The following is a 24,749-nucleotide window of genomic DNA, read 5'->3' as shown; positions in this document are numbered from 1 at the left end:
CATACTCCTGATTGCTAGATCAGTTTTCTGACAAGGATATTCACCCTGTATCTAGGAATAAAAAAATTATATTGTTAGAAGGCCTGTGGGAATAGAAGAAATTTCTTATCTAAAGAAGTTACATATATTTACAGAATGTGGGTATTTTTATTGCTCAGCTTGAATCATACTGAGGGTTCCTGTGCCTTCAGTATTTTGAATCTTCCTAACCATGCCACAGTAATAAGAGCACACTTGTGAATACTAAATAAGGACTGAATTACCATCACGTATACATCCTGCATCACAGCCAAATCGGAAATGAAATATCACATCACATATGAAAGCTGAAGAACTGATTAATTTTGATAGCATATTTATAGTTCTCATTTACAGAGAACTCAAAATACTTTAAGAAAATGGAATATAAATTATACTAAAATAATGTAAATAAATGGGAAATATACATGAAATAGGACTCTTTGTGATGGTGGCGGAGTTCAAGATGTCAAGAACTGTCTGTAGAGCGATCGCTTCATTCAATATTGATAATTGATCAATTGAAGTTAAACGTTTTGCATGAGATCTGGGCCTCATTCAAATCCATGGGACTTTTACCATTGAGTTAAATGGAGGACAGGACTTCAACCTCCTTTTGGCAGAGATAAGAGGACAACAACAGTGTGCCATGCTTCAGAAAGAGGAATATCTCATCCATTTGGAAGAACAGAGGGAATTTCAGATGAAGGGAGTGCACTTAAAGAAACCCCAATATAAGCAGAAAACTGGATTAACTCGCTGTCCACCAGACCAAATGCCTCAGGGTCCTTGAGAAATGGGACCACAACTCCATCTCTTCTAGAAGACAGTTCTGAAAAGAGCATGAATCAAATGGGAAGACCTTATGAACAAAAGTAATATACAAAATTTTGTATCATGCAAACTTCACAGCCAATTTTGCTTCCATAAGCTCAAGCTTTTTTATAATTGGGGATGAAAATACACTCTTGAATGCAGGATTGAAAAAGATTAAAACATGAGAAAATGCTAAGGCAACTGCAGTTCCAATTTTCATCTTAGCATGACACATGTAGTAAATGCATTACCCCATTTTGATCCAATTCCATTAGATATTTGTAAGTCACATACAGTGCTTGTTCATAAAACACAGCTTTCAGATGCTCACCAAAATGAACAAATTAATCAGAGAGGACTAAGACAACCTCCCTCTGATGAATGGAGTATGTAATTTAACAAAATGAAGTAAATGATGTAAAAATCAGTGAGATAAAATCATCAGATTTATGGTGGGAGTTTTTTCCAAGATTGCTAGGCTGCTATTTTTTCCCCTGAGAGAACGCTACCCCTTGCTGTTTCCCCAAGAAGAGAGGAATGAACATATCAAAGCAATATTCAGGGCTGCAGCCCATTGTGAACACAAAAAGATTGTGACTTTTGCCATGCCTGTCCTGGAGGAAACGGAATCTTGCCTTCAGCTGGCGGAACGGGACATGGGAAGTCCTTAGACATCAGTGATTAGGTAAGGAGTTAAGTCTCCTTCAACATCCACAGTAACCATCTAACCATGGTAAAGAGAGCAGGTTTGTTGGAATGGTGTCATCCCACAGCCTCTTGTAAACATCTGTGTAATTCACCCTGCTTTTTTTCCCCACGGCATGGACTTTATTTGAGTGTATGGGATTGAAATTCCATTTTGGTGTTCCAGACATCAGGAAATAGTTGTCTGTCAGACTGGGAGACAGTTTCATTGTCCATAGCTGGACACACTGGAAGGTGTTAGGTTGCTGCTTAAGTTTTCCTGTGAGGTCCCCAGGTAATACTGGAGACAATCCCAGTTATTACACACAAAGATAAAGCAAGCAAACATAAAGCCTTTCCCACAACTTCTAAACTTTTTTTGAAAGAAAGCATAAATCAACATGAGATTAAAAAAAAAAAAAAAAGATGAAAATAATCACTCTCGATGGCAGGGTATTAATTATAACTTTGTGTGGGAGAAGTTAAAATCCTCTCTTATGTGTGAATCGGGCATCTTTTCCCCACAAAAGAATAACCGTGTCTGTGTAGCACAGTCCTACGAATACCCAAACAAGCAGGTCCATGGCTTTCCTATGGATTTGTGTCCTGTGATTGCCTATCGGATGTCAGGGTGGTTGGGCAGCTGTAACACAGCTCTTCCACACTGGGGCAATTTTTCCTTCCATGGAAAGGAATCATCCCTCTCTTTGTTTTCATAAATCCTACAGGGAAATGATAGCTTTGGGAGCATGCCAGGCACAGATTTGCAGGGGGGCTGAGGAGGACTAAAAGAGGGGCAGTCCTCCTGATGCAATTTGGACTCCTGGGTTGAGCAGCAGGCTGGTGGCCAGATCAGGACTGTGGGGCCGAGTCTGCCAGGGCCGATTGCCCAAATGTGGCTGAAATTGCCCAGTGGCTCGAAAGCTCTTTGACACGGCACGCACACACGGTGCTCCCTTCCTTTCCCTGCGAAAACGGATTCAGACCGTGAAAAGACGTGGGGAGGGCTTGATGGTGGGAGAGAATCGCCCGCGTTTCACACGGCATCTCTCGGCGGTGACATCGCCTCGGGGTCGGAAGGGCACCCCCGGGATCCGCTCTCGGGAGCCGGGGTTAGCGGCGGGGCGCGTTCCCGCTGCGGGACAAGGCGGTCTGGGCACAGCCGGTCCCGGGACAGCCCGTCGGGAAGCAGCCGGTCTCCCGGGGAAGCCGATCCCGGGAGGAGCTTGTCCAGGACCGCCGGGGCTTCACGGCAGCGGGCGGGGCGGCTCGGGGGACACCCCCACAACTTCACCCGAAGTTTTCTCGCCGCACCGTCCCCGGCAGGTCGCGCCCCCACCACCCCCCCGGCGCGGGCACCGGGGGGACGAGGTGCTGAAGCCTCCCGCCGGAGCTTCTCGCTCCCTACCCGGGAGCAGGATTACTCTCGCCGCCGCCGCCGCCGCCGCCGCCTGCCCGGACCCGGGGCGGGGAGCGGAGGGGCCCCGGGGGCGCGCCCCGCCGCCCCGCCCCGCTCCGCCCCGCCGCCCCCGCGCTGCCGCCTCGCAGGGCGGCGGGTGCCGCGGGAGGCTGCTCGGTGCCGCCGCCGCCCGGGAGGGAGGTTATGTAAGGGGGGAGGGAGGCGGCGGGAGGAGGAGCAGGACGCCTCGCCGCCGCCGTGCAGCCGTGCAGCCGCAGCCAGCCGGGGCCGGTACCGGGGCGGCCGCATGTGCGAAGTGGGGACGCGGCCGCCGCTGGCCGCCGAGCGCGGGGAGCCGCCCGGGGGTGCCGCCGCCGCCGCAGCCGAAAGGTGCCGAGACATGGGGTGAGTCCGCCGGGCCCCGGCCACGCGTGGGCGCCGCGTCCCGTCCCGCCCCGACCCATGCGTGGGTGCCGCCTCCGCCGCCCCGGCCCCGCGCCCCGACCCACGCGTGGGCGCCGCCTCCCGCCCCGGCCCCGCCGCAGGTGCGCCCGGCCGCCGCGAAACGCTGGGAGACCCCGGGTGCCCTGTGAGCGCTCCCCAAAACCGGCCTTTTATAACGCAATTACTCGTTTACCGCCCGCTCGGAGCGGCGGCGGGGAGGCTCCCGCCCGAGCCACCGGCGGAGCGGGCACGCAGCGGAGGAAAAACACCCCCGGCACGTTACCGGTGGCAAAATCCCCACTGGAATAAGCGGGGAGGAGCTGGGGGTGTCGCGGCCCGGGGGAGACTGGTGCGGGGCCGGGGGGTCCGGTCCCTCGCCGGGAAGCTGCGGGATGTGCGCGCCGGTGTGAGCAGGGAGTTCATTGTCAGATGGTTCATGCTCTGGTTCAGCGAGAGCTCTCGGCTGCTGGAGGCACACAATAAACTTGCCAGAACTGTGCCAGTTGTTCCTTAATTTGTGTAAATATTCCCCCCTCCTTTTTTTTTTTTTAACATACAAGAAGTGTCTGCTCACATGTGATGGCCTCTTGGAGAATTCATCTTGATCTTTCCAAAAATCAGTCCTGCATTTTTCCTATTCTATAACTTTAATGGGGACAAAAGCCGACTGCTGGCGTTAAAGCAGTTTGTGAACTAAATATCAGGAAACAGAGGTTAACGTTGTGCTTTTGGCTTGACCTATATATAGGTTTGAGATCCTCTCGACCAGAATGTCTTGGGGGATTCCAAACCCCCACGTTTAATTTGCTTTATTTTTATCCTATTATGTTCTCTTACACCTTTTCTCTTCCTTGCCTCTCCTCACCCCCCTGTGGCAAGGAATCATTCTCCGGCTTCTGAGCTTCCTCACGCAGCTTCCAACTACGCAAACTCACACTATAGATTTGTTTATTATTGTCAAAGTGATCTAATTTGAGACAACATAGATAAATAATGAATTAAAATGACATGCATGTGTCTGAATTTGATACCCAGGAGTACTGAATAGAAGTACGGGGACAGAGGGAGAAATAAGATCTAAGTAAGTATCTCTATGTTTCACTTCAGGATTACAAGGGGCTCGTCTACTTCTTAATTATGTAAAGTTCCACTGGAAAATAAAACAGAAACTGTCCTTGGGGTTGGAGAGGGAAACATCAAAACCTGGCTGGAGCAGTGCTGCCCCGCTGAGTCCAGGATGGACAGAAACATCCATCCAAGGGAAACTTGCCTCAGTCATTTTCCCTGGGCATCTCTAAAGGCAAATATTTTTGTTGTCATAATTTTTAACCATTTTCATACTGGTAGATCAGTCTGGCTGAAAAGTTTAGCTGTGACTTGAAGAGAATTGAGTGGAAGAGTACGGTGGTCCCCCACCCCATTCTGTCAGTCGTAGCTCTGGGCTCGGCACGGTCCTGCTCTGCCTCCAGAGCTGTTCAAGCTGTGAAGGACTTGAAGGCTTTTGAGTGCCTTGGTTGTGCTCGTGTCTGCGCCGCTACTCGTGCTGTGTTGGGTCATGCAGACTTATACAGGTATAGGGCACGTTCACCAGTCGAGTTCAATATCCTGATTTAATGTGTTTCACTTCAAGTAAGTTATTTCAGTCTTACACCGGTGCAGGTGAGATCAAGCTCCCAGCATCATTCATTCCCAGGGTTTTGGCATGAGTTGTACATGCTCACACACTCTGTACAGAGTGCAGACAAGGTGGTTTTTTGGATGTACGTTTTGCCCATGTCTCACATCAGCTTGCCATTCACCTTTCTGATACAGGGAACCTGGAAGTGTGTTTGTGATAGTGGTATTGCAGCCGTGGCTCAGCGCGTATGACACAGGAGCAAACCCCCAGGTTCCATCTCTGCTGGCAAATCCTTCACCTCAGCATGCTCCAGCTTTTCCTTCTGTGAAATGGGCACCTCTGTACTCATCTGTCTTTGTGAAGCATGTTGTGATCAGAGCTCAGTCTTTCTTGAAAGAATTTATTTTGCCCCAGGCATTCCAGTGGGATTTGCTTCCTGGGCACGTTTTGATGTCACGTACGGGGCATGTTCTCACAGAGATTGTGACAGTGACTTGACTCTTAGCTCTTATAATATTATTTTTTTTCCCCATTCCTGGGGGTGACCATTGGTAATGATTCATTTAAATGCTGCCTATGGATTTGGCAGTGACTGATGGTGCTATGAAACCCGATATAGCTACTTGAGCTCAGCAAAGCTATTTAAATTGCTTATTAGCTGTGAGCTGAGCTATTTAAACTGTTGTTTTAGTTCAACTTACTAGGCAGCAAGGTAGTGTCAACTTTTACAAAAGCAATTTACATGTTTTTTTTTTTAAAAAATATGCCTGTAACTCAGGGCATGTGAAAACAATGTTGGGGGGGGGGAAGTGTCTAGGCAAAAAAAAAACAAAACAAAACAAAACCTGCTTCAGTGTTCATTAAAGTCAATGCGAAGGTTTCTGCTGGCTGAAAACCATTGTCTTTGGGTTAAGCCATTGTTAAGAATCTCCCTGGAAAAATGCTTACTTTAAAAGAAACAAATCTTTTCCTAAATCACCACTTTCTTCTACCCAGCATATCTAATAACTGCCGTTACCTCAGCAGTCTCAGAGCTTAAACTTTAGCTATATGAAAGCCACAGTGTAACACATTCCCAGCTGTAGAAATCTTTGTGTGAAAATACCACCTGATTTGTCTCCTGGTGTCGCAAGCCAAGGGCTAACACAACCCGGAAAATGGCTCGCTTGTCTATGGCTCTGACTTTAGCAAGCTGTACTTACTTACCTAATAGCCATGATCCGATTCAATTTGAGCTCAGTTTAAGTGGTCTAAGCTAACTTTCCAGTTATAAAGATGCTTCAGTTTTAGTTATTAGATGATTTAAGGAGGTATTGGCTAGCTGCTTCCTCTGTGCTTACATTCTTTCATTGTTTTCATTTCTTTAGTATCTTTGTTTTTCCTTATCAGTCTGTTACAAAGTATTTCTTGTTATTGAGGCATGTGACAAGTATCCAGTTTGATTGGACCTGTAAATCACTTCACTGCTGCTGAAGCTGTTATTTATATTATCTATTGGATTAAAACTCAACTAATTTAAATACCCTCTAGCAATAAAATTGAGTTTCAAATCTGGTTTATAAATCATATCAAAATGAAAATCAGGCCTCCGAGTGTAAGAAATTATTGCAGAAAGCTGTATACCAAGGTAAAATGTGTGCTACGCAGGTTAATGATGAACTAGCTGATCGCACACGTTTCTTTTGGCTGATATGACATGTGCTGCTTTGTCAGGGGCTGATGTGGTAAATTAACCCTGGCTGGCTGGATCCATCCGTACCTCCCCCAGGTGGGCTTTGAGTCCTCGCCTTCCTCCAGGAAGGTGGGAAAAGGCGAGTTTCCAAGCTTGGATCAAGCGATGAAGTAACCTCATCTTAAGGAGACTGGACTCGTCAGCAAGACTTGGCCTCTCCTGTAATATTTTCATGAAAAGGTGCAGTTGAGGACCTGGATTTCTGAGACTAATCATATGTAATGTTTTTATTATGCAGTGACATTTCAGAGCAGCAGGAAAGTCTGCCTTGCACTTCCCCCTTCTGCTGTTAGCAATAGTAACGTCCATCGGCCAACATACGGCTTTATTTGGGGAGTAAAAGGCAAACAAATGGGAAGATGAGGAAAGAAGGCGGTGAAGGAAGCAGATGATCTGATGAAGCTAGTGTTATAGGAAGACATTAATTTTGGACGATGTTCAAGCTGGCCTTTCCCGGTACCAGCAGTACTTTAGATACCATGGTGATAAGCTTCGCCTAAGAAGCTCCGTAGCGGGGGATAGCGTGTTGCAGAGGAAATTCACCTTGGCTGTCGTCCAGCTCCCGCTGACATCCACAGGAGTCTCGCACCAGCTCCCTCCAAAGTTTGGCTAAGCCATCTGTCCACGAGGAAAGGGGACATCCTGGGACCCCGGGAGTGGCGGGCAGATAACAGTACCCGGCTCTTGCTGGAAAGCCAGTGTCCTTCAAAGCAGGGCAGGGATGAGTGTATGCCCAAACGCAGCTCAGTTGGTACTGTGAGCTCAGGGACTTTTTTCTGAGGTTTTTAAGGCCAGCAGCTTCAGTTCAGTTCCTAGCATAGCCCAGGGGGGCAGATTATATCAGGTATCATCCAACTGGTGATTGTGTTGATGTTCAAGGAAAGGGACTGAGATTTGATAGATGCTGTTAATCTCATGATTTTTTTTGAAGCAGCTGGCTGGGGATGCTTGAATTTTCACAGCCCTGGTTCCTTATGTAGCTATTCTCATTTTGCAGAGTGGGTATAAACGGCTGCTGCTCTGAGAATTCGGTATTTCTGTGTACCGATATAGGTGTCTGTACAAGATCCAGTGGTAAAGTCAGGTTCAGAGAACTTTAAGTTCTGGAGCAGTACGTTGAGTTCACTGAAATGGATGGGAAAACTCAGCTGACCTCAACAATATGTATAAAACCTGTTATATGTAGTTCCTTTCTTATATTTAACACAATAAGATTAGAGAGGCAGGAAACTTGGGGGGAAGAAGGAAAAAAAAAAAAAAAGAAGAAGAAATAGCTAGATGGTCATAAAGATTTGTGTATGCTTAGGATTTTGGTGTGGTTGCATTCAGGTGAGCGAGCAAACCTGTGACATGGGAGTGTTCTACCCAAGTCTGTCGTTGGGTGAGAGCCCTTGTCTCCTCTCACGAGTGAGAGGAATTTGTAACATTGCAGATGCACATAACTGAATTTGAGCAAAAAATCTCCTGTGTGAATAAGCTCCAAGGAGAACATGGGATTGGGAGAAATTACAAAACAAGCTAATAAGAGTAGCAGAAAGAAATGATGAAGGAATGATTGGCATGAAAGACACAGCGGGTTAAGAAAAACATCATAGGGTCTGCTAGAGCGAAGTTCAGCAAACTGCAATAGGAAGAATCTGCCAGTACCACAACTAGTTTGAGTGCCCTGGTGCAAATTTCACCAAAATTTGCTCACATAGGCAATGCTGTAGAAAGAGTGACCAGAAAGAAAACTTAATGCTAAGAGTGATCATAATCAAGTTTCTTTCAGCTACTAGCCTAATTAATAACAACTGTTAATTTGATTATTACTTGAGAAAAAAACTTATAAATAAAATATTCTCCCCAAAGTTGGGATGTCCCTCAAGCTCTTCTTTCTATTTGAAAAGAGGATGGTGAGTAGGTCTCCTAATAAAAAAGGCATCACTTGAAATGTTAAAAAGAATTATTTGATGTTCAGTTGCTTTAAACCAAAAGTAGTTTTAATTGGTTCAAGATCTGACAAAGTGTCTTAAACTGTTCAACCATATTCCCAGCATGACTGAAACGCGCAGAGAGGAGCAATGAGTTTGGTGAGAACCCAAGAGCAACGGCATCAGCCTGGTTTTGCATCTAGGTTTTTCTGTAGTGCTGTGTATTCATTTTATTCATTCGGCTCTATTAATGCAGTGCCTACAATAAATAGCCTCACCCATGAACATATATTTAAGGACGCGTAAGCATTTTGATTCAGCTGTTGGTTTTCCTGTTGACTTTGTGATAGGGCGTGTGCAGAGTGGGAAGGTCCTCGGTCCTGAAGGTTGCTACATGGTCGAATCTCTGCTTGCTTTCACCTTGAATGCTGTCCGTTGTGTTTGTGCACTTTGTGCACCGCAAATACAGCGTGTACTTGTTTATACTGTGTTTTGGTCATGTCTCTTTAGGATGTAAATTTGCTTAGGGGAACATATTTCAACTGTGTTTCTGTGATAATTCAGCTGTACACTGTAAATAGCTGACAATCCTGTTATTAAACCTCAGAATGTGACAAGGGCACTGCCTTCCACCGAAGACAGGAAGCATTTAAGCTTGAGCATTAAAGAAGCACTTTTCATGGCAAGAGCAATTAGGCAGGGAATAGACCATTAGTATCAGGGAAGGTTACTGCTGCGCCATAGCCACGCAGCACCCAGCACAGGTTAGAGACGGCGTGAGTAGGGGTTGTGTAATATGTACTCATGCGAAATGTACAAGATGAGATTGGATGATGCAGTTGATCTTTGATCATATTTTTGATGACACATCCTAGCTGCTCTCTGCCTGTTTGTAAGAGAAAAATCTGCCCGCTGCTGCTGGCTTGGATGCTCCGTGCTTAGCTCATGTGTGACACGGGTAGCTGGCTGCTTACTCCTCATTGACGTAGCAACTATTAGAGGCTAATGGGCCCTCTTGCATCACTTGGAAATGATTCGTAATGGTAATTTTGCCACTAGGGTCAGGATTAAAATGAAGATAATATTTTTAAATAATTGATGTTTGAGGCGTTTTAGGATTTGTTTAAAAAAAAAAAAAAAAAAAAGATATCGCAGGATGACATCACCAAGTGGGACAGCCTGCTTAATGACTCATAGGGGAGCAGGAGGCTCTGCTGTGTAGGTGTTTTAGGATTTGTGGGCTTCATGTTGAACGCTGGCAAGACTGGGAGCTTTAGCTGCAAAACAACTGTGGCTTTATCGTGGAGAAGAGAGAACAGATTTGACACAGGGGAAAGAGGGCCTGGCAATGGAGGTGTGAGCAGAAGTGACTGCAGGTTACTGTGCAAAGCTTGTTCACTTCAGTGGCAACGCATCCTCCTTTCCTGCCTCCCACACGCACACTAGTCTGATTTTATTTATTTGACGTGGCTTATCAAAATGCAAGATTGTAAGAATTTCTGGAGTGACAAACTGTTTTCTTTCTGCCTGGAAGTTTCAGTGCAGCCTACAGGATTTAGAAACTTGAACCTTGCTGCAATTCAAAAAGAAATTTTCTGTAGAAGTTGCATTCTTCTGTCTACAGATCAAGGGTCCTGAGAGAGCCCTCCAGAGCAGCTAGGTGTTGTTCCCTGTTAGCATTTGCATTATAAATAGAAGTCCTGCAACTGCTTTCTTATCAGGCGAGGCTTAGTACATCGGTGCAGCAAGACAGCAAAGGCCTCTTTGGAATATGTCTAAAAATATGTAGCCAGCTTGTACGATATTTTTTCCTAAAGCTACTTCTAGTTGAACTGAGGATCCTTCCTTGTGGACTGTGAAATGGTGTGTATGAGTAATTACTGTATAAATACTTGTTGTTTGCCTGTGCTTAACGCTTTGCAGTAGATCCTCATCGGGCATGGAACGCTGTATTTTAGGGAGGGGGAAAAAATATAAAATTTAAATCATGCATGGCTCTGAAGGGGAAATATCAATTTTATTATGTGGAGGTGTGAGCATCTTACTTTCAGTATTATTACTGATTGTTTTATCCCTGGAAGAAGGGCAGGTACTGTAGTCAGAGCTGGGAGTACTCAGCAAGGCTTTTCCTTTTGAAAACATAGTACTTCAAGAGGCACGCTCTCTTCTTCATATTAATTGTGTTGCGGTGACTGACTCGAGTTCTTCACTTTCGGTGAGTTGCTCTGTAATAGGTAACAGCAACACTTTGTTGTTGCCTTTGTTTTATTCCCTGGTTTTATTGGGCTCTTGTATTCTGGCTTCCCACTATAAATCTGTTGCACACATCTAAAATGTCTCCCTGCAGTCGTTTAAGTGGGAACATGTGATCTGGTTTGTGATATTGAAAACTGTCGATGAGAGCATTTGAAAAAAAAACAAAAAACGGGAGAAATGCTCTGAGAGGAGGTGTGCAAAACGTCACCAACCAGCACTCGGGACTGCTTGGAGGATGTGTGGGTAAACTTGGGGAGAGTCTGACACCTTATTATTGTTTATTTCAGAGATGGTGATGTCTAAAGACGAGGCAGGAGGTCTGTTCTGGCAGGTAGTTCAGATGCCAGTGCAACGATGGCAACAGCGTAGTTGTACCCCAGTCTCTGCCTTGACGTCACACCACCTCTTCCATCTTTACGTAGTCCAAACCCCTGGTAGCCCCAAACCTGAAACGCTCCTCCCTCGCTTGCCCAGACAGGGCAGCCCCGAGGTGCTCGTGGGCACAACGTACACCAAGGGCACCACCACTGCCCTTGGATAGACAAGGAGGAGATAAAAGCATCTTTGGACTCTACTTATGTACGCATATAATCCAATGATTATCTCCAGCTGAGATAGGGAGAAATTTATTCTTTTATGAAACAATAAAGGAGATTTAGTTGCCTAAAACTTTATAGCACACAGGTGAATAAGAGCTCTCTCTTCTCATGATTATCTTATTTTGTGTTTGACAGCTGTTTGTCACGTAGGTAGTCCATTAGAGGAAATAGCTGATTTACTATTGTCTGTTGTTTATAGAGGTGGTCATTATAAACTTGTATTTAAGGGATCATCTAAAAATGCTGATACATAAAAATGAGTCTAATTTGATTTATAGTTGTTTTCAAGACGAGCAGAAACTGACTTGACTGAGAACAGGGATCTGACACTTTGCTACACCCACCCAAATTCAAGGAAATTCAGTGAAAAGCTTGAATCACTAATCTCAGTTACAACGAAACACAATAGCTGCAGAATGACGGTCAGATCCCACGCTGGAGAAAGGGAGCTGTTGGTTTGGGAGTTATTTGGGGTAGATAGGGAGGCTGCTCGCCTCCCAGCCAGATCCAGAAGTGTGCGTGAGTCCATGCTTCCTCGGGGAGCCTCCCTTTCCCTTTCCCTTTCCCTTTCCCTTTCCCTTTCCCTTTCCCTTTCCCTTTCCCTTTCCCTTTCCCTTTCCCTTTCCCTTTCCCTTTCCCTTTCCCTTTCCCTTTCCCTTTCCCTTTCCCTTTCCCTTTCCCTTTCCCTTTCCCTTTCCCTTTCCCTTTCCCTTTCCCTTTCCCTTTCCCTTTCCCTTTCCCTTTCCCTTTCCCTTTCCCTTTCCCTCCATGCCTCTTCTACCTTCCCCTGTGCTTTGAAGCAGGGGAATGGGTGTCCATGCATAATGTGAAATTCCACTTTGTCTTATGAGAGATCTGAAGGACAAATAATGTCTTTAAAGTTTCCGTGCGATCCTCAAAGACGTTCCCCGGACAGAAAGTTATGAGCATCTGTTTTTTGAGACCTTCAAAATTTCATATTATGGAAGATGCATCAGTTTTCAAAGACTTAGTCGTACGCAGCCTGACGCTCCCAGCAATCACTCTTGCCGTGCTTTGTCTGCTCAGACTTCTCTGCAGAGCCTGTGGTTTGGGCTTCCTTCTTCAGCTGGACTGAGCTCCTCGTGAAGCCTGGGGTAAACACCTCTCATGCAGTCGGGGTTACCTGCTTTTGCCTCTACAGGAAAGGTCTGTTCTGCATTTTTCAGTCTCAGAGCAGTAATCCTGCATTTGTATTGTTCAGATCTTTGCAAGAACTTTTCTTTGTTGAGTTAGAAATTAGCACTTCAAATTCTATGGGGGAGAAGTTTCCAAAGTTTATATTTCAAGTTTAGAGTTTGGAATGGAATCAAAATATCTAATCCACTTCGCATTCCCTGTTTGGTCTTTCCTCCCTGCCTTATGAATTGGCATCCTTGTCCGTAGGGCATAGAGCAATATTGTGCGACTCTAGAAGGCTTCTCCCATGAGAAAGTAACAGTCACTGATTTGCAACACACTTTCAAATAACCGTTAAATTAGCATACGTGACGTGAGGTTGTACTGGAAAGAGTTTATGCTCGTCAACTGCTTTACAGGATGACCTCTCAATTATCAGCCAGAAGATAAAATAGACACACGATCGCTGGGAACGATTCGGGATGGTTCAGTGCTGCCTGTTATTCCTTATAAGAACGACTGATTTCCATGAGTTAAACAGGGTGGTCCAAACTTTTCACCTGGGATCCAAGTTACTTTTCCTCACTTTCTTTTCTTTTCCCGTCTCCTTTTGGCACTCCTCCTTCCCCCGCGGTGACATTGGAGCTGCTGCAGCTCCCTGCGGGGAGGACAGCCTGGCCGGTGCCTGGGGCGGCAGCAGCTCCGAGTCCGGGTCAAAGCGTTGGCTGGGGAGGCACGTGGAAAAGCACGGGGCTAGTCTGGGTTGCCTAGGGAGAAGTGGGCAACTGAAATGCTCCTTTGCTGCCTTTCAGGGGTAGAGAAGCTTCCCAAAAGAAAACTGTGTTTAGAGAGATTTGTGTGTAATAGAGGCCTTACAAGTCAAATCGATTTAAATCAGGGTGCTAAAGTGTGAACGTGCAAAAAGCATAGTAGGAATTTCTCACCAATTGGCACTTTATCCTCAGTGGTGAATGAGTACTTGATCCATTCTGCATACTAACACCAGGGACTAATTTTAGATTACAGGGACTACAAAGACTGCAGTTTCTAGCTCTTGACTTGCTATAATTTACTTACAGCAAATAGGGGAAACTGGTGCATAAACTTTTTCTCTCCAGCAAGGGAGGTGTCTGCCTCCGCTAGGAAGGAATCTCCTACATTAGTACGTAATACAAGACATGATTTTTAATCCTATTTTAAAAGAAATAAATGTTCAGAATTTTGTTCTGAAAATGAAGCAAAAAACCCTATTTGAGTTGTGTTATGTAGCTTATTATTCTAGCATAAAAGTCCATCTAGAATTTATTGAGCTGATTTTGCTCACATTTGTTTGGTATAAATAAGCAGTAACTTAGAGCAGGAGAGGATCACATCTCCTGCACGTACTCTCCCGTTGTTTTGAAGGGTAAATTCACTGCTGCATAAGTCTTATAAAAGGTTCAAAGCCCCACAGCAAAAGTATTAGTAAAGGATGCAGCCATAAGCAGGTTGGGTCATCTGGGATGCCCTGACGTATTATCCATCGAGTGCTCTGCTTGCATTGGGTGAATATGATGAGCTACCAGCTTTGTGCTGAAGTAGCACTGCAGAACTTAGCAATGGCTTATCCCGTCGGCAGTGAGCAGGATGAGCCTCTGGTCACCAGAGGCTTACAGGATAGCAGTGGGCATGGTTCTGTCCTCTCCCAGTTGATTCCTCTCTTGGGAGCAGACGTGAGGACAGCTGAATGCACATAGTACATGTATAGTCCTACTCCAAAGACCCCACTGTCCGTGGTTTGGGCAGTCGTCCACTGTATTTATGTGGGCCATGGCTGGGTATGTGGCTGCCTTTAAAAACAGGACAATAACTTCAGTGTGTTTTCAACCAGAGAGCAGGGAAGGATTTAGAAAAAAATACCAGGAAAATAAAGTACGTGTATGAGTGCTGCCTACTGACAGGGCAGCTGGCGTATCAAGCAGCAAATAGTGGCAACTAAATAAGGGCAACGCAGAATAGCTAAACTGAGGCATGTTATCCCCTGGCTATCATAGCATCGCTGTACTCCAGCTGAGGACTCAGTACACAGCCGGTTTCATCAATAACTGTGCAATACCCGCGGGCCCTCGAGCCTGCACCGGATGGGAATCCTGGGAGAGAGCCCAGCCCTGGCGTGCCAGCCCATCCAAGCTCATCGTTTTTACCCCAGTCCACGGACAAATTATTTTAGATCATCTCTTCACTTTAAACATTTTGGTAAGTGTTAATATACTTTCAGCGCTGTGGAAATAATCACCATATTGCTGTAAGATTTGCCATCTGTCCAGAGATGCTGAAATACAATTAGCCCGTGTAGTCCATTTATCAATCTATAAGTGACAATACTCACATTCCTGGCAACTTTGGCTGCTGACAGAATCAGCACTTGTATAGGCCTACCTGTCTGACCTTATTACGATCAATATATAAACGAGATGGAAAAAATTCCATTGTTCAGCTGTGGCCTTCACCCTTGACAGAAAGAAAAAGGTCTATATTGGAGTAAATGAGACTGAGGAAATGTTATGCCTTAATTTTTGTAGCACTAATTGGATTTTTATGTCTAGTAGACCTTAATTTTATAAGGCAAAGCCAAATTTACTTGCAGTCTTTCAATCAAGAAATACTAGCAGGACAGAGTATGTCACAGGGGAAAAAAATATTATTAAATCCTCTCCTTTGTATTAACTTCCAAGGCACAAAAAGCTAAATGTTAGAAACATGAGAAATGTGATCATTAGCATCATACAGGTGAGATTTTATTCTTCCAAGGTTTCTTGTTTGACTTCAGAAAAGTGAGAAGATGTCTTTTCAGCAGAATGAATAATTCTTTGAAAAAAAGGTCAAGGCCTTTTTGTTTTGAAATTACTAATGATCTGATACTATAAAGGGTCTGACTTTGGACTGCTCCTGCAGATCTAGCCCCTGGTGGGTGTCCTACCTTGGCTGCTCAGGACTGTTACCTCCTTAAAACTTGGGTTAGATTTGTAATGGCTAATGCATATCCAGAAAATAACTTGAACTTTTTATTTGTTTTTACATATTACTCGGACTCATCTTGTGTAATAAGTTGTAATAAGAATATGTGCTATGTTTTGTTTATTCTACAAATTTTCAGCCAGCCCACACTAATTTTTGAGACTCTGCTGACATGAGAATGTAATTTTTTTCCCCACGCTTATTTGCATTATAGCCCATAGTTATGGAACCTGCATTGCATGAAAAATGCTGATACTTGAAATTAAATTCTCCCATAGCCCACACCTCGTATAACCTGTACGTCGCAGAACCCACAGGGTTGGAGGCATTGGCATGCAGAAATCAGAAGTGCTGAGGGAGCAGGACTGTGGAGATCAGAGAGAGGTGGCTGTTGAGTTTCAGGAATTTCTGGGATAAGTTTCTCCCAATATTACCTGCAAATATGCGCTTTACTATGGTGTTAGCAAGTTGTAGGGGTTTAGTTTTGTGTTTTTACTGGTGCAGGGGCTTTTGTGGCAAGGGGAGTGGTGGGGTTTTTTTTGTTTTGTAGAAATTGTGTTTCTCATGAATAACCTGTTGGTTAAGTTTTTCAGATTTAGTAGTTTTTCTCTCTGAAGCTCAGGAGATTACCAGAGGATCTTCACTTTTTTTGCTGGCATTGCTGACAGCTTTTTATACCAACAAATAAATGTACATATCTGAGATCTGTACTGTAAATCTGATGGCAACAGATGGTGTTATATTTTTAAAGATTAAAGTGAATAACGTTACCTTCTAAATGTTCAAAATTTCCTTTGTATTTTTAACTTGAAGCAGAAGAAATGTGTCATTCCATGATCTTATTGGCTGCTAGTAAATACATTAGTTTCAAGAACCGTGTCCCCCAGTTCCTTAGAGAGGTGCTGCCTGTGTGCTAGCAGCAACCACAATACTCTGGTTATTGATTCCATTAGTCTATTAAAATTGCCAGAAATTTGAAATCTGTTTTTTTTCCCCAGATAGTCTAATTTAAACTGCATTGAGTGGGGAATGACGCTGGCTTTAGCTGTGCCCGTTTGTGCCCAACACCTTGCCCTTTCCTGACAGCAGCTGTGGGGTTGCTGGATGTGGGCACGGGGGATGCACTTGCACTGGAACCTCTCTTTGCTGTTTTTAATACACTGTTTTTGGTGCTCTTGACTGCATTTGGTGATTTTTGCCTTCTAGATGGTTTGCTTTAGAAGGAGGCTGGTAGCAACAAACCTGTTTAAACTTGGCAGCGCTTTTGCCAGCCCGGTGCTGTTCTCAGCACAGGCAAGTTGATACATGTACCAAAAACCCAGTGCGGGCATTGGGTTGCATCTTTCTAATCCCTTACAGACTAAATTGCTAATTCTTTAATTGCTTTTAATTTTTACATGCTTAAGTTTCATTAAAGGCATGCATCCTTGTATTAAACCATCTGTTGGCACCCTTTTTCTTGCTGGCTAATGAAGCACTCAGACCTGAGTGTTTTATTAGCCCAGGTGCTCTGGCAGCGTCTCCGGTCACAGCGTGTACGAGCACAGGGCGCACACCGTGCCCTGCCTGTGCATGGTGGTGGCCACTGGGACAAGCAAAGCCCTATCATTTTCTTCTGACGTTATGGCTGGTAGAATTCCTTATTTGATCCTTTAGGCAGTAGATCAAAAAGAGTTATACAACTTGTTCTTTAAACTGAACTGATTGGCTTTTTTTTCCCCCTAGTGTAAGCAGAAGAAAAGCCTCAGGGGAGAACATTTGAATAGAGTATGGGAAAGCATATCGATAATTACATGCATGGATTAGTGCACAAAAGTACTCCCCTCCAAGGATCTGCTTAGTTCTGTGGCATCTGAAATAATGGAGTGCTTAATCGTATTTTTTTGCAATAGTGAGACTTTGATTGTGTTACTGATTAAAATCAACTTTTCAGATTTTTTTTGTGCAAAGATAACCTCATCTGCCATGCAAATTCTTTTAGCATGGGAGACAAAAGTGTCCTAAACTTAAAGATGCTGCCCTGGTGGTGTCAGTGGGTTTTACATGCCTGCGCACATACACACACACACACACACACACGGTCTTTCACTTCAGTCTTCTGTTTGTAGGTACAACGTATTTTGATTATATATCCTCTGACATTTAGTCTTTTCATTTTTTTAAATAAACACCAAATAGCTCACACAACCTCAAAGTATCCCCAACCTTCTGCCACACAGAAGACATAGTGCAAAGGATTAGTAATAATAATTAGGAATCCACTAGCATGCTAGAGGGTTTTCCTGCTGATTTACAAACGCAAAATAAATTACTCTCTTCCTCCAAAATGTGCCTACATTATTTTCTCTTCTTTTCTCATTTCTCACCAATGCTAACTCTAGGTGTGCATGGCGTCTGATGTGGGTGAGGAGGCTCAGGAGCGACTGTGGCTGCTGGCACCTCATCTCCCTCAGCAAGGCGGGTGCTGGGGGCTGCTGGGCAGCGTTTGCGGGGTAGGTGAGGCCTCTGAGGAGCGCTGCCTCTCGTTTTTGGATGGTGCTCGAGGAGCTTGATTCAGTTCAGATCTGCACATTGGCTCCTTGTTTCTTCTTTGTAAAACAAACCAACCCCCGTGGTGTTTTCCCTGTGCGTGAGAAAATTCACGGTGGCACAGAGCTGCAGAGCTGTGGTTTCGTTCGTGTGCGGTTGGGCTGCTCCAAGAGTAGCAGAGGCTGGTGTGTGCCCTGTGGAGGTGAGCTGAGTGTTTCTCACACGTGGGGTACCCCTGGGCCAGCTCAGCCTTGCACACCCCACCGTAATGAGCTCCTGTGGGCTCCCTCCTGCTCAAGCCTCCCTGCACTGTGGCAGAGGGTCTCGCCGAGAGCTTTCCAGAGCAGCCCCCCAACATGTAAAATGCAAGGCGAGCTTGTGCCAGTGTGTCATCCTTCCTAACATCAGCTGCAGGGGGTAAATTTTGGGGCGTGCACCCAGGTCTGTGAGCCAGAGCCCAGGGAGTTGTCACAAACCCAGTGTTGCCTGGGTTTGTGCCTGGGTGGGGGCTGCCGGCACCAGGCAGGGTGCGGAGGGAGGCTGCTCACGCTCTCCTACAGGCTTGCGCTCTCTACTCCAAGATTTACACTTTCAATTTACAATGGCAATCTCTCGCTGAAATATTACAACGCAAACATTGTGCCACAGAGGAGGCTGTGCTAAAAGCATTAACTCTACCGGAGCTGGGGCGAACCCAGAGGATGTAATTTTTAACTGATCCAGAGAAATAGAAAGGTTTTGGGGTTCTGTTTATGTGCTGATGCAGCCTCATTTGTCAACGAGGGTAGGAGAGGTGCTGGTGGTAAACAGAGTATTTTTTTCAGTTTAACAGGGTTTGAATTTATTGCTATGCAAATGGGAGACCATGTAAACATTACTGGGAGTGCAAATTTATGGATCCTCTTTCAATGTCTTCTCAGGAGAAATCTCTGGAATAATCAGAGTAACATAGCCAGTTTCACATGCAAGTGCCTCAACTTGTTTTTTTTTTCCTAATAAATAACCTTACCTGTGGAGGGTTAGTTCATGGTCCTCTCAGTTCCTGTTACTTGGGTATGAGTGTTTATTCACAGTGTCTTGAAAGGTTAATAGCTTTCTGGAGATAGCCCAAAAATAAAGTGTGAGCTTTTTCACTGCTGAATTTAAGCCTTTTAATTTGTATATTGACTTCATAAAGGCATAATGGTATTGTAAGATCTCACAGATGTTACAATGATTTTCATACCGAGAGCTTTTGTCCTGAAGATTTCTTCTTTTGGACTTACTCAGCTGCAAATCAAAAATGAGTTTAATTAATGCTTGTGCTTTTAACAGAAAATTCTTCCTTAGCTAGCTAGGTTTTTTTTCTTTTTTTTTTTTTTTTTTTTTTGTCTTAGTAGCTGGAACTATTATGTTTCCTAAAAATGCAAGAAGCACTTTGTTAAATATATTCTGTCTATTGAAATAATAATGCCTATACAAGAAGGGAGCTAAAAAGATGGTGGGTTTTTTGCATGAATGTCATATATTTATACAGATGAGTTGATATCAAACGTAGTATAAAGTGGACACCAGAGAATTACAACTGTGGTTATTTGAACGAGTTGCACGACCTTGCCCTCGATTAGCGCTGCTGCTGGATTCAGCGCTTCTATTCAGCCTCATCACGGTCTGCCTGCAAAACAGGAATTTCAGCAGCTGAACGACTGCAAAGAAGGACTTTGAGTAAATTATATTTTAAAAATAGCTGTTTCTCTTGTTTTCTCTTTTTCTAGGGACGGTGTAGTCTGGATTTTTCAGAAGTTGTTCCCTGTACCTTCCTATGTACCACAGTTCCACCCTGCAGCAAAGCACCACCTGGGCTTGGCTAGCAGAGTACCAACAAATGCAGTTTAAGGGGTGCCTGCACTATTTTTGTTTTTTTTAAAGAGAGGAAAAAGAAGAGCAAAAACCAAGTGCAGTTGTCCCCTGCAACCCCATCCTGACGCTCTAGGCCAGTTCTCCCATCCCTCATGTTCAACAGATATTAAAGCCTCCCTTTTCTCTCTGTGCTCCCCCTTTCTGCCCTGTATTGCTCAGCATTGCTTCTCCATCCTTCCAAGTAATTTTTGCTATGGAAATACTCGCGTGAGGAGGAGTATTTGCTTTGCAGGACAAACGGGAGCTGTCCACGTGTGTGGAGCTGAGGCACGCTGGACAGACTCGCATCTGGCCACTGGTGCTTGGCTGCAGGAGGGTGGTTTGCAGGGCTGGCATCCTGTCCCACCTGCCTCCACATCGTGCGGGAGCAGTTCTTAAAACCACCAATAGTTTCTCTCTGGTTTGTAAAGACCCTGAATTTTTATAATAATCCCTGTTGTTGAGTGGTGAATATTCAGCTGTTGATCTAGCCTTGTAAATTCATGTAGTCAAAATCTTGCCTGGATGGAAGATGTGGTATAAAACTGCCCTGCAATGATTACGATAGCAAAGCTACAGAGAGGAAATGAGGCGATTTAATTTTATGTCCAGGCTTGCTACTGGCTCTGTTGTCCCGGGATCCCATCTCTTGACGGCTGTTTCCTCAGGTGTAAAATGGAGCCATTACCCACCTGCTTGCTTCACGCTACCAGTTTTGCACCCTTGCAAGTTGGAACAGGCTCTTCCCTTTTGCTGGTTGTGTATGCTGGCAGCCGGCACCCGAACCTGCCTGTCACAGCTGATGAGATCTGACTGACCTGGATTAATTAGCATATGCACATTTGGGAAGGGAGCAAGCTGTCTGCTTTCTTAATGCTGCTTTGCTGCTACCACATCTGTAAAATGTGCAGGTTTAACATTTGCCTCTCCCCAGCTCTGCGTATCGCCCGTGGTGGCTGGGCCCAGCCTGCCGTCCTGGTCCCCAGCCACAACCCCAGCGATGGACGCTGAGGTTACGGGGAACGGGGCTGAGACAGCTGCATCTGCTTCGTTTGTGGCGAGGGTAAGGGGGATGCGCTTGTCTCCACTGGAGTACATGTGGTGAGGCGAGGAGGAGTCCTCCAACTTTGTCCTTGGTCATCATTAAAAAGCTCATTCATGTGGTTTTCCGCTTCCTGAAAAGATTTGATCCAAGATGGCATGAGCCTTCAGTAGGTAGAGATAAGAGGCTGGAGGATAGTGGACTCTCTCTTTTGCTTTGAGCAAAGATTAATTTTGTGTATAAAGTGCAGCTGGCGTGCTAATTACAAAATGTGACTCCATGAGCTGTACCTTCTCCCCACGGCAGTTACGTCGTTCATCAGAGGCCTGCCTTTACTTGAGTTCTGGTGTTTTGGGGAGAGGGGTTAGTTGTTTTTGAAGTTTGAGATGTGCACGCATGAACAAGTGAGTAGTTTACAGGTAGGTTAAACAGTATTTTCCCAGGTAATTTTTAGGCATCATTACTTGACTGGACTTTCATTGAAATGAGTGTTTCAAATAGGAGAAAAATCTCCGTCCGTGAACACAGGGACCATCGTGCAACAGTAACATCGAGAAAGGCAAGGCGACAGCAGCCTGGCAGGGCAGCTGCACACCCCGAGGCGTGGGGACCCTGGTACCGGCACTGCTGACAGCTGTAGGGGGACGTTTGAGGACTTCTGGGGTCACGGAGAGTGACCAGAGAGCTTGCTGCTTTCAAGGGGCAAGATATATTTATTCAGTTTTGTTTGGGACCGAAGGCACGCGTTTGCCTCGCTGATGTGCCCTGAGCCTGCGGAGCTGTGTCAGAGGCACAGGTAACGCTCGGTGGCTTTGGGACCTGGCGTCCTTACCGTCCCGCTTTCACACGGGAGGAAGGGCGGCCCTGTGGGACAGCTGTGCACAGCTGGCCACGCCTGGGGAGGGGTGGCGTGGGGACAGCACTCCTCTTTTTAGCAACGTTGCTTATTTTTGAATGATCATAAGTAAATACAAATGGCACTCCAAATTACATTATATGTGAAGATATACATAAAGGATCAGTTATTTTTATTGCACTGTCAGGCAGTAGTAGCGGTGCTCGGTTCAAATAACTATGGACACCAAGTTTATCACGTTGCGTTTAGCAAATAAAATTTTTTGTATCATGACCAGTGATGGGGGATATGTCACAATCTAGGATTTTGTGTTCATATCTACTCTTCTTTCTTGAAAGATCCTCATTATCTAATATTTGCTGTAGCAAATCACTGCAGATCTGCTGGTGCTGTCAGGTAGTATAAATCTCAGTGTGTGCATGACACTGGCCTGTAGCAGGAAGCACCACGTTCCAAAAAACTCTGCGCTGATGAGCTGTCTGCAGACACGTGCATCTTCCAGCAAATGGCGGTTATATGAGGACATATTCTTTTAAAAAATATATTTATTCCAATTGGTAGATTAGTTAGTGCAAAGCTGTCTTGTATTAGTGTGGAGAGAGCACAAATAATCCTGTCCTGTAAACTAGGAATCCTCTTCATGGATAATTTTATGTGATCTGTTAATAACAGTTTTAGCAAAATGTGCAAATGGTTTTGCCTCTGGTGAAGTATGAGAGCTCCTGTCACAAATATGTTTGGTGTTCCAGATCCTACAAGTAAAGGGGCTACTTTGTGCTTTCTATTTCCTGCTCGGTCAGCGTGTCAACCCGACGTGCACTGGACGCTTTGCACATTTAGAAGTTGGGTGCTGATCCCACAGGCATCCCCACAAGTTGCTGTGTGGTGTTTATTACCAAAAAGATTGCTCAAATACAGAAATGTTCACATCATCGGTGCCTTGATTGGAGGTGGCTCCAGGCACTGTGTGTGGCTGGGGTCCAGGGCTCTCCCAGGTGCCGGCTGGGTGCCCAGCCAGGGCTCGCCGTGCCGCCGCTCCATCAGCCACCAATATCACAAACCCCTTACGGTGCTGGCTGCCAGTCAGCAAAGGCTCTCTACAGCTGAAGTGATTTAAATCACTGGTTGTGCTCATGATTCAAATGATAAATAAAGAACCTTGAATGAAATAATGTGAACTTTTCCGAAGTGAGAGCCATTCCTGTTGATTGGGAGGAGTAGTATAAAATACACGGCTTGCAGCTTGTCACACACTTGTGAAATTTGGCATGGTTTTATATTAACCAGAAAGTGATACTGTATCTCACACAATGGTGGATGCAGTTAGTTAGCTTCACAATCTTCGTTTATGCTTTTTTTTAATTCCTCAGAAAAGGTTAATGACCTATTTCTTCATTAATGGAGAATGATTGCTTTTTACTTGAGGTTTGTCTCACATGACACAAAGATGGCAATCAAAAGTCAACTAAAATGTGTAAAACCATGACTTGAAAATTGCAATCATATTTATAATACATGCTGGTCATGTTTAATAACAAAAAAAGCTTATCAAAGTGTGTTTTCTGTCTTAATCTGCATTATTAAACAAAGAACTGTTAGCTATAATTTAGGTCTCCATTTGCTACTTTTCAAGTAGCTTTACTCTAAATATTGGATGTTACTGTCAAATTGATTTTTAAACAGATTTTTTTTAAAGAATATTTAATCAATCATTAACAGCTTTGGTTAAAATTCATGAGATTTTAAACATTCATAAATTCTCTTTGTCTTCTGATTTACGAGTCCACAGCTTGGCTGGCAGCGCCACTGCTCCCTGCGCAAACTGGCAGTCTCACGTAACCACCAGCTTACAGGGGCTAGAACAACACAGGATGTGCTGTGGGAATTTCAAGTTAGTAATGCTGTTGTTTTAGGCATAAAACTTGATAAATCTATGATCAAATTAAAAGGAATGAAACCCTGGGAAATGAAGTCATTCCTCTATCAGTAAAGCGAGTTGCAAGAAAAGTTGCGAGTAACGCAGAATAATCCTTCTCAATTTGAAGCTCTGTAAGACCATGGCAAGTGTTTTAAAAGTGTCTAATTCAGCATTTCATTTGAAAGTGGAGTGCCACAGTTTTATTGTTGCCTGTGTGTGTGCTTCACTAGCCAAAGGAGGTTGGGATGCAGTGAAGGAGGATATTCCCCGCAAATGTTAAAAGCTGCACTGCTGGAGTTTGTAAATGCTGTTGTCTTTGTCGACCCGCCGTGGTGTGAGGGACAGCGTGGTGGCACCGGCTCTGAGTGCTGGTGGAGCCGACTGATGGGCCCTGCTCATGGGTTTGGGCTCCTTGGGGTACCAGCTGAGCACAGACCTGCAGGAGGATTCGGCAGCAGGGAGCACTGCAGGGCAGGGACAGCCCCAGAAATGCATCTTCTTTTCTTAATCATTAGGAGCCAACACTGGGAAATCCTTCCGGGAGGTTGTGTCCTGGGTCTTTGTGGCCTTGTGGAGCCACCTACCGCAGGGAGGTCAAAGGCATACGTGGAGAGCATCCAACTGGCCCTTCCATATTTGAGACCCAATACAAGGTCAACAGCTCACTTATCTTGAATGAGTTAAAATGCTTAAGTTTACACATTGCTTTTACTTTTTTTTTTTAAATAATTTATCAACTAGCACACTATCACTGTGAGTAATAGGGTTGCTATTTGTACCCAGAAGACAAAATGCACTTTTTTTTTGTTTAATAATAATAAAGATTAGAAACATAGTCAGGTTTTGCCTTTACTTTTTCATAGAAGCCCCACATGAATGGATAGATGGCTGTCTTGAGCCCTGAGCTTCGTTA

The 24,749-nt window shown here is 44.8% G+C and overlaps 1 protein-coding gene across 1 annotated transcript in view; it reads left to right on the top strand.

The window, feature by feature from the left end:
• The first annotated feature begins 3,095 nt into the window (after positions 1-3,095).
• HOMER2 (homer scaffold protein 2) overlaps positions 3,096-24,749 on the top strand; it is a 65,225-nt gene continuing 43,571 nt past the window's right edge. Inside the window, exon 1 of the mRNA XM_075764402.1 lies at positions 3,096-3,322. Coding sequence (XP_075620517.1) covers positions 3,225-3,322 — 98 coding nt within the window. The 5' untranslated portion in view covers positions 3,096-3,224. The remainder of the gene's footprint in view (positions 3,323-24,749) is intronic.

The sequence above is a fragment of the Balearica regulorum genome, chromosome 12 (genome assembly GCF_011004875.1).
Source record: "Balearica regulorum gibbericeps isolate bBalReg1 chromosome 12, bBalReg1.pri, whole genome shotgun sequence".
Taxonomy (NCBI): domain Eukaryota; kingdom Metazoa; phylum Chordata; class Aves; order Gruiformes; family Gruidae; genus Balearica; species Balearica regulorum.
Note: the sequence above shows the minus strand (reverse complement) of the source record. Positions and strands in the feature narration are given on the sequence as shown.